The sequence below is a fragment of the Astatotilapia calliptera genome, chromosome 18, assembly GCF_964374335.1.
Source record: "Astatotilapia calliptera chromosome 18, fAstCal68.1, whole genome shotgun sequence".
NCBI lineage: Eukaryota > Metazoa > Chordata > Actinopteri > Cichliformes > Cichlidae > Astatotilapia > Astatotilapia calliptera.
The window spans coordinates 3,454,857-3,465,008 of NC_137439.1; the positions used below are offsets into that span (position 1 = coordinate 3,454,857).

Here is a 10,152-nt window from a genome sequence, read left to right on the forward strand (position 1 = left end):
GGTGAAGACCCAGTAGGTGAAGGAGTGAATTTTTAATGTGGGTGGACAGAGGACAGATGTCTTAGCTAACAACACAAACATCACAACAATACAAACGTAGTTATAGTTTGACATTTATTGATGCATCCATCATTCACCACAACAGACGTGAATGCTATCATGGACAAAAACATAATGAAGCTCATAAAATGATTTTATATATTAGTAACATTCACATTTGCACAAATGTGACTTTGCACTATATTTATCTTTTTTTTATCCCAAATTTAATTTGAAGAGTTAAGGTTAGAAAATTAATTATTACAATTTAGTTCAATGTAAACAAAACAGATTAAGAAATGATATTGAAATAAACCCAAAGCTGAGAGTAGCGTGTGTCAAGCAGACTGTGGAGAAGAGCAGAACAAATTCAACCAGAAAATAAAAACTCATTTTTGTCATTGTGCTGTGTTTACATCTTAAATTACTTGCAGTAGTACAGCCAAGTGGTGAAGCACGCACTTACATTGCAAAACAAGTTCAAACTGAACTGTGGTGAAGTCGTTCTCTGACTCTGGACGAGTTGCCTTGTTGACTTGCTAAGCATTAACATCAAGTGATTCTTGATGACGCAGGAGTTTCTTGCCTTGCTCTATTTTAGCCATTGTCTCTGCTTTTTCCTTCATGGACCTCAGAGACTGAACTCGTTGCTTCCAGCCTGGTTTGCCCTCAGATTTCTCTCCTTCAATAAGCATGTCGATGTACTCTGGAGTGGACAGAGGGTTTGCCTTCAGTGCTATCTCTTTGAGTCTGTTCAGACACTTGGAAGATCTCTCCATCAGTTTCACTACGTCAGCCTGCAAACTTTTATACTCAGCATTCAGTTTATCAATCACTTTCTGAACAGTCATCTTCTCTCCTGTGGCTTCCCGATACTTTTCTTCCAGCTCCTTTATTGTTCTTTTCTCTTTAACATCTTCATAGCCCCATTTGTACTTCTGGTTAAAGTGTACATTCCAAATACACTTTCCTGGACATTGAGTACAATATCCATCTGGCCCCATTGCTCCACAGCTCCTTTTATCTGCATCATTTGCATAGGCACAAGGGTAGTGACAGGTGTAATGACACTGCTGACAGTTGGTGATGTAGTTTCCAGAGCCAGAAATGTCCTCCTGAACAGGCTTTTTGACAGTAACTTCAAATTCAAAGTTCTCATTTCTGCTGATCTCTGCTTCATGTTCTTTAAGTTTTTCACTCGTCTCTTTTATCTCCTCAAGCTTGGCTAACCCAAGTTTCACCTGCTCCTGCAGACTCTCAACTGAAATCTCGAGCTGCTTTCTTTCTCTGAGGACTTCCTTTGTCAGTGTCAAGCTTTTGGTTTCTATTTTATTCAGAGCAGCAAAAAACCTCTTCATGCTTTTTGTCCCCATCTCCCAAAACATCTGATCAAAGCCTCCTTCATCATCATCATCACTCATTCTGTCTCCTTCAGCTGATTTGTTATTTGCAAACAGCGCTGAGTTATTGAACTTGAAGTGAACCGGCAGCCCGTCTTTTGTTTTAGGACATGGGACTCCTGCAGCATTGATCGCCTCGAGAACTGGAGGTCGCTGACCGTCTGCAAATGTTACCACAATGCTGATGTTTTCTGCTACATCTTTGCCAAAGATTGAGAGCACTGAATCAAACACATATTTCTGTGTTGGTGTGAGTCGTGCTAAAGCAGCCTGAGCTACAAAACACACAGCATCGATTTCACTGACACCACCCTGAGCAGAGAAGAGATTACGGAGCTGCTCTACGATCTCTCTGTCTCTTTCTATGCCTCTTGTATCTCCAAAGCCTGGAGTGTCCACAATGGTCAGAGAGAACGGGATTTGAATTCCCTCCTGGTGGTTGATTTTGTACACAGCGACTTCAGAGGTCTGACTGTGAGCTTGTGATGTTGACTGAGTTTCATTCACCAAGTTAAAGCGATATGGATCCTCCCATTTAACACTTAAAATGTAATTGATCATCCCGTTGATGAGAGTTGTCTTCCCAGCACCGGTTGCTCCAAGAACCATTATGGTGCGATTAGGTTTACTGGACTCTTCTCCAAAACTAAAACTCTTGCATCCATCGACATTGAATTTATCATTTTTTAGGGGAATGACATAAACCGGGAGATGTCCTGAATGTGATTCCAGCAGTTTGCTGATCTTTTTAACAGCATCTGAAAGCTTTATGGGGCTTTTTTCTCCCTTAAAGCGGCTGAACATTCTCGTTTTGTTTTATATTAATTACTAAAGTTACTATGAAGACGTTGATCTTTCTCGCTCTGTGCAGTCCGCATCAATATCTTCTGCTCTGGAGGTGTTGTTCAGGCCCAAATCTGAAGAAATATGAAATGTACAAAATATAAATACACAGAATTAGAGTCATCAAGTTTAAATAGGAATGATCTGTGCTTAACAATGACTGTGTATCTTAAGTGAGGGAAGACATTATATCGATATTGAGGGAATGGCATTCTGCTCTATCGCTGTACTCATGGAGATGTCGAAGAAAAAAATGATCTATTTTTTTTATGTAGAATTGTCGCCTTAGATCCTTAAATTAGCTTAAAATGGCTAAACTACACAAAAACCACCACATTTTATTCTAAGCCCAAAAATTATCCCCACTGAAAATAAAATCTTATGTTAAGATTTTAGTTTGGACTACTCACTTTCAGTTTTAAATTTATATATTATTCTTTAATGTGGTGTGACTTTTACCATTCAAAGCATGCAGTAAAATTTTACTTTTGTCTGTTTTCTGCAAGGGTGCTTTGCTAATGAAAAGATAAGTTTGGGCCATTATTGCTGTTAGATAATGGAGTGTGTGTGCACGCGTGTGTGTTTGTGTGTGTGGGTGTGTGTGTGTCCTCAAGTCCTTTCTCCTATAAGGCCACACACTGGGGGTGTCCAAATTCATAGGCTGCATCCTCCTGAGGCCGCATTTGTAGGCCGATTACGTCACAGCGATGCGACGAAGGCTGTCCAAATTTGTACACTCCTCCAAATGTGTCCTACTTTTCCCCAGATTTGAAGGATGGGTCGGGTGTATCCTTCGTGGCCCACCATGTCCCAGAATTCATAGCGCAGCCCAGCCAATTCCAGTTTCCAACAATGGCGGCAGCTACTTAGTTTTAATATTACTCTTATTACTCTTTCTGGGTCACAAAATACACTTTTAGGATATTTTCAGGTGAGAATGTAGCTGTGTAAACTTCAAATATTTGCTCGGTTTATCAAGATATCACGTTTGCAAAAGTGCTCCGATGTTTTTGGAGACATCTGTTACCTATGGGCTCAAATTGTGGTCATAAATATTTTGTACTTGTAAATCAGGATTTGTGTGTGTAAAAAGAATTTGTGTGTGGACTTAGCAAAAAAATACGTGTGAAACTCTGCACTCAAGTTTCAAGTTTCAAGTATGAATTTTGACCCTATTTTTCTTCGTTTCATCTGATTGGTCAATGTCATGTCAATCACAAATTTAACAATCCAATCAGAGAACAGATAGGTTTGGCTATTGGAGGGGTGCTTTATGGAGCTTCAGGTCCTTGAAGGGAATAAATGCCCTTTACATGCCAGCCCAGCGTTTTCCTTCATCACCAGGAAGGAAAACAGTCTGTGGTCGTCCGAGTTTGGTGATTTTTGTGTCACAGGACTACGTGTTTAATACAGGGACCTCCAGAGCCTTTTCAACAGCGCTGCGGACCTGGGGGGGCAGTGTTGTGGAAATGACACAGTCTTCACTAGTGGGGATAGTTACAAAGCTTTCTTCGTTGTGAATTAGCGATACATGTTTTTATTGAACATTTGAAGATAAAAAAAACAGAAACTCTTGTAGAGGACATAAAGTCAGAGATGGAAACGACAAGGAGCAGGAATTATTGATTTTTAATGTCACAATTCCAACCCTGCTCCTTTATCCGTTCTTCGAACGGCAAAAGTGACCCGAAATAGGCACTCTGGTGGAGTTACTTTGTGTGTGTGTTTATAAGTAGTTTTAAACCTTGTGATCCACAAAACAGCATAACAGTGAAAGAAGAACTGACTGCGTTACAGTCAGAGCAGGAGCAGCGGCTTCGCTCATGCGCGATTCATTTGCAGTTTGGACGCACAGGTGTGAACATCTCCTGCAGCTGGGGGAGGACTATCCTCCGCCCGTGAGCACTTTAGCACGGGTGAGGTGCCCACGGCAGCACCGCTGCTTGTTGAGAGTAAGAGCAACACGCGCTTTCACGTCAAAAAGTCGTCATAAATAAGTCTCCAATAACACCAGAAAAAGTCGCCAGATTTGTTGCTGGTCGCTTTTTAGAAAAAAAGTCACTAAGGGGGTCTGAAAAGTCGCTCAATATAGCGACAAAGTCGCTAAGTTGGCAACACTGCCTGCAGTTCAAAAAAGCGCCCCCCAAACAGCCAAACCCATCTGTTAAATTAGTGATTGACATGACATTGACCAATCAGCTGAAAGGAAGAAAAATAGGGTCAAAATTCATACTTGTAACTTGGCACTTGAGTGCAGAGTTTCACACGTATTTTTTGGTCCACACACAAATTCTTTTTACACATACAAATCCTGATTTACAAGTACAAAATATTTATGACCACAATTTGAGCCCATAGTTACCCACCAGCTCGATAGCTAGCCGGGGGTATAACTGCGAACTCCCGGCACATCGTTTTCAGATCTCCGCGGTCTTTCTCTACTCAGGTTAAACATGACATATAGGTCACTTAGATAACTTAAAAATGTTATTGTTTGGCTTTTTTCAGTGTTTTATTTGTTCGTAAGTAAATCGCTTTGGCTGAGATTACAGCTGAATAAACGTCAAACAGAAAACTTATTCAGCAGAAGTGTGAGACGATAAAACATTTACGCCAGTGCCCTGTTATATTTTACATAGCAAGGAGCAGATGGCTGATTTTATTAAACTCCTCCGAGACAGCTGGTGATGCAAAACTGAAGGCTAGACTGTTCAATTTCACAGCAGCTCACTTCGGAGGACCCGGCCCACATAGACCACGAAGGCTGGGTCCTCAGGAGGATGCAGGCTATGAATTTGGACACCCCCACTGTTTTGTAAACTAATTCAGTAACTAATTTAATAACAAAAAAGATGACTAACCTTTCAGAGCTTCTAACATATCTCTGTTGCAAGAACCAAAACAAAATTTTTGTTCTCGTTCAGCTATGTAGCTGTACTGCAGCCATGGGTAGAAATATGCGCAGTAGTAGAGGAGCAGTCACTATGGAGATGGCAAGACTTTACAGCACACAGGAGGCTGAGTGTGAAGACACACAGAGGAGGCCTCAGAGGTAGAAACAGACCAGCTGGAGTCGAACTCATCTGAAGCTGAGAGTGGGGAGGAGCTGGTTGAAGCAGTTACAGGATGGACTTCTCCATCTCCATATTTTGGTCTCCTACAAAGACTGCAACGCTCTCCTATGTCCCACCAGCCAGAGGTTTGATTCTGGGACCTACACACCATGCCAACAACTGTGCACTGCTGCCCATGGATGAAATCCTACAGCAACTGTGGCCATGACAAACCTGTATGCAGTGGCTTATGTGGAACTGCAGTTTTATGTAGCAATGCTCATAGTCAATTTAAATCTGCAGGGTGCTGCAGCCTCTGCTCCACCTGAGTCAGACTCTTATTTGTGTTTCAGATTGAAGTAGTTTTAAAAGACCGAGTTGGTTAAAGTGAAGAAAAAAGATGTTACTATATATTATTTTTACAGTGGTTTTGGGAGCTACCATTTTTGTACTTAGGATCTTTAAAAAAAAATCTGACATTATAGAAAAAATAACACTATTGTTACCTGGCTGTGACGATAAAACCAGCTCAGTTGTGATATTGCTTCCTGGGGTCCTTGAATGGCATATGTACTTGGCTGTGATGACAAGTTGAAGGTGAGGCTGGAGCAGGTGTGGCCTATCAGAAAAAATGCAATATCAGGTATTACCAGAGCTACTGGTTGGTAAAGGCTGTGTCATCTCTATTTACTCAAAAAGACAGTTTTTTTAAAACAGTTTTATTGCAATGATAATTAGCACCATGTGCTAGACCCAACATAGAGATCTAGTTGGACAGAAGTTTGAGGCCAGCCCAGTCTCTGGTGAGGCCGAGGGCAGAGTTACAGTCTCTGAATGGGACGCACCAACGAGGAATCAAAGACACATTCTTGTAAAGTGGCTCATTAACAAAAAATACAGCGGCCAGCTTAGAAACACAAACTTCAGGAGCAGACTCTTGCTGACTTCAAAGGAGGCAAAGGAGCGAGCCAGGTCCCTGGCTTGTAGTTCCTCTTTAACATCAGTGCTGATCAAAACAGAGGTCTCAGGAAACTGGAGTAATAAAAGAGTTCCTCTATTAAAGTAGATATGCTGTTAAGTCCAATGTACAATGAGCTCTCCAAGCCAGGAGACTGACAGACCTTAGGCATCCTACTCAAATCCTCTCAAACAAACTAGAGTCTGCTGGGTCGATGGTGGTCATGTCTTTCTGTCAAGGCAGCCCGTGTAGCAGGCACCGATTTGCAGGAGTCAGATTAGACTGATTGCATTGGCTAATTGTGCAGCTCCTCGGCCAAAGGAGGAAAAATCATTTTCTGTCCAGTGAACCACCGGTCACCTGACTCAAACAGGCTCTCGTCCACACTGTTCTTATTTTTAAAGTGCTCTCCAAACAAACATTACTATTAACAGCTGGATTTTCCTGTTTGAGTGCAGCTAGCCAAACGCCGCATACCTACTTACTGCTAAAGAGTAGTGATGTGTGATACCACTGATTTCGATGTATTTTACGTCCACATGTGACTCCGTTTACGCTCAGCCATTGTTGTGAGTGCGCACGCCAGCAGGGGCTGCGACACAATTATACAGCCGTATTTCGCACACGACTATAAATGATGGAAGAGGAAGTAGTTCCTTCCAATTTAGATGATCCGAATGTTATACTTTCTTTCCACTGCGTTCCTGTAAATGAAAAATTACAAATTTACCCCAAAGTACTAAAATATCGATATTTTAATATGAGAATCGATTCTAGAACATAAATTACTAGTATCAGAAGAATCGATATTTCAATATCGATCCGCACATCACTACTAAAGAGACATGAAAGTAAAAGTGGACAGTCTATCGTTTCTTTCTTAGCATAAAACTTATTGTTTCAGCCAGGAGCAGCATGTAAGTGATCCCCTTAGACTGATTTTTACTTTTAATGTCCTTATTTTCCTCTGAGTTATCGATTCTGTCACTGGCCTTTATATGTGTAGCATTTCATGTCCCCATTAATGTTATTGTTATTGGTGACACTATGATGATGATGATTATTATTATTGATTGTATCATTATTATCAATTAGATCTTTATTTTGATCTGCATATGTATATGTGTGTGCGCGTGTGTGGGTGTGCGTGTGTGTGTGTGTGCATGTGTGTGTGTGGGTGTGTGCGCGCGTGTGCGTGTGTGTGCGTGTGTGTGTGTGTGTGTGTGCATGTGTGTGTGTGTGTGTGTGTGTGTGTGTGTGTGTGTGTGTGCGTGTGTGTGTGTGTGTGTGCGTGTGTGTGTGTGTGTGTACCAGGGGTATGGAGAAAAGTTGTCGTACCATAGGCATGAGGAGTGTGTGTGTGTGTGTGTGTGTGTGTGTGTGTGTGTATTTATATGTGGAAAGGAAAATATGTAAACATGAATATGCTGCAATAGAACTAAAGTATCCACTTATAACCACGAGTAGGGATGGGTATCGTTTAGGTTTTATCCGATACCGGTGCCAAATCGGTACTTTTGAAACGGTGCCGGTGCTCAAACCGGTGCTTAAAGAATGGAGAACACAAAATTGGTCCAAAAACCTCTCATGTTCAGCTGTTTTTTTGTAAAAAGATAACAATGTTAGCCTTTTCTGCAGCTATGGGGCATATATGGTATCACTCTTGGCTGGAAGCTTAAACAATGGAAAAAACACAAACTTTGTCCTAAACCTCTCATGTTTAACTGTTTTCCACTTTTTCTTTGGTCATTTTAGCCTTTTTGTCCAGGGTGAAGGGAGTATCTGCCATCAAACAAGAAGACAGCCGCATGTAGCTATGATGATGTTTGCTAGTTCACCTTACCTGCATTAATGTAATAACGTGGTTAGCCTACTCAATGTAAATTACACACGAACAACATTAAGCTACTCACGCAGAGAAGAACGGCTGCTGCTGCATCCTCATCCTCATCATTTCTGCTACACTGGCAGGGCTAGGGGCCAGGACTCTCCTCTTCGGGTTTTTGGGGATGTTGCATAACAGGCAACCCACCCGCAGTAGATGCGCTCGGTGTGAGGTCTCGCAGCAAGCTATCAAATACGGCGCATTTCTGGGCTTTTAAAAAAAACGCTATGCATCGCCAGGTGTTTCATCAGATTTGATGTGTTACCTCCTTTGACAGTATCACAGTATCAGCTTAAAGCACTTGTTGCTGCTGAGTTTGCATCTTTTGCTGTGAAGTACAGCCAGACTTTTGACCGCTTCGCCTTGGGCATTTTTAATCTGTAGCTCTGCTCTAAAAGAACGTACGTACCTGGCCCCGCTAACTATTCTCGGAAACTAAAATGATTGGCTAGAAGTGTATCACAGCTCAGGAAAAAAAAGCACCGAAATAAAGCACCGAAACGTGCGCTGCTTTCCGGTCTGGTTACTACTGTTTATGTCAGAACCGGTGCCATCATGGCACCGGACACCGGTACCCATCCCTAACCACGAGTGTCTTGTAATGTCTGTTTAAAACGTGCCTGGCAGCACATGGTACATAGTCATTTGTATTGTAATTTATCCTGAAACCTCTGAACGTAATAATTTTATAAGCAGATTTTCCACATGCAGATCAGTGAAGTTCCTGCCTCTGTAAGATTAAAAGTGTACAGAAACAAGCAGCACTGGCATTGTTTTCATTTTGAATATTTAATGTTTAAACTTTTACGTGGGTAGTACATTTCTAACCAAACTTAACTTCATGCTAGTGCATTATGTCATAAGCTAACATCATCAGTTGTCACCTTTCAGTCTAACTCTGTCCTGTCTGAAAAACCCATCAGATTCATTTATCATTAGGATTCCTTTTAGTTTTGATTATCACAAGATTACAGAACACAAAATGGAGTGAAAATAAAATATTTATTACATTAAATTTTAACAAAAATCTTATAAGTTATAAAGCTTGTAATTACTGTAGCATGCAATGTTAAAAGAAAACCTATCCAAACAATACAAACTTTACATAAACCTTGTGTTGATCTTAACCTCCACTGGCACGTGGTGCTCAGGCACCCCTTACTATATAAATAGCCCCTTTTTCAGTTTATACAACTCAATAACAGATAAACAGTAAAATAACCCCTCAGTTTATTTGTCAACTTACCACTTAGTATGCCTCTGACCAGTAAGGGAGAGCAAGTCTGCTTTACTCTGTGGCTCCTTTTGGGCTTTTATGCAGTGTGCACACAGTGTGTAGTGTGCACATTTCATGCAGTGTGAAAAACGTGTTGTTTGGGTACACTTCAGCAGCACTACATCGAAACCTGAAAGAGGTTCACTGTCACATGTTTAACTATTGCCAAACCAAGTTATCAGTTATTGGCAAGCTAGTGATAACAGTAGCTATAGAGAGTGCAGAGTAGACAATTGTTGGAGGAGAACTTTGGAACTTTTTTCAAGTTGTCATGATTGACAAAATGTGTAATTTGACACATTTTGTCAAATCACAAAATGTTACAGGTCATATTTAAAAGCAGCTGTCGAGAGAACCTGAAGTTTTCAGGGAAGTTTTCAGAACACATTTCTATCTTTGTTTGTGCTGGGGAAGAAAAGGGAAAAAAAAGAAAAAGTGAAACATATGAGTTAAAAGACTCACTTTGTGCAGACTCTTCAGCGATGACTGAATTGCAACTGATTTTTATACTTGGAGAAAAAAGAAAGACAAAGAAAAAAGTAATCACATTTAGAGGTACATAGAGTTTAGAGTTCCTTTTTTTACTTATTAATTTAAAATAATAATTTTGTCAATAAGATAAGTTTTAAAATGTATATTTAACATTTGTACATTTACAATTCAAAATCTTCAAATTTGAAACACACTAGATTGGCAGG

The 10,152-nt window shown here is 40.7% G+C and overlaps 1 protein-coding gene across 4 annotated transcripts; it reads right to left on the bottom strand.

Annotated features, from left to right (window-relative positions):
• Positions 1-97: 97 nt before the first annotated feature.
• On the bottom strand, positions 98-9,598 carry LOC113010246 (uncharacterized). 4 transcript variants are annotated; one of them, XM_080292517.1, is made up of 4 exons: positions 9,425-9,554; positions 6,779-6,997; positions 5,842-5,954; positions 98-2,356 (listed from the first exon to the last, which is right to left on the bottom strand). In XM_080292517.1, exon 4 carries the CDS (start codon positions 2,241-2,243, stop codon positions 579-581), a length of 1,665 nt encoding a protein of 554 aa, XP_080148643.1. In that variant the 5' UTR covers positions 2,244-2,356; positions 5,842-5,954; positions 6,779-6,997; positions 9,425-9,554; the 3' UTR covers positions 98-578. The 4 variants fall into 4 exon arrangements, with proteins under 4 accessions (XP_080148643.1, XP_080148644.1, XP_080148642.1 ...); XM_080292518.1 differs by lacking the exon at positions 6,779-6,997 and adding an exon at positions 8,207-8,363 and having other exon boundaries at positions 9,425-9,461; XM_080292516.1 differs by lacking the exon at positions 6,779-6,997 and having other exon boundaries at positions 9,425-9,598.
• Positions 9,599-10,152: the final 554 nt, after the last annotated feature.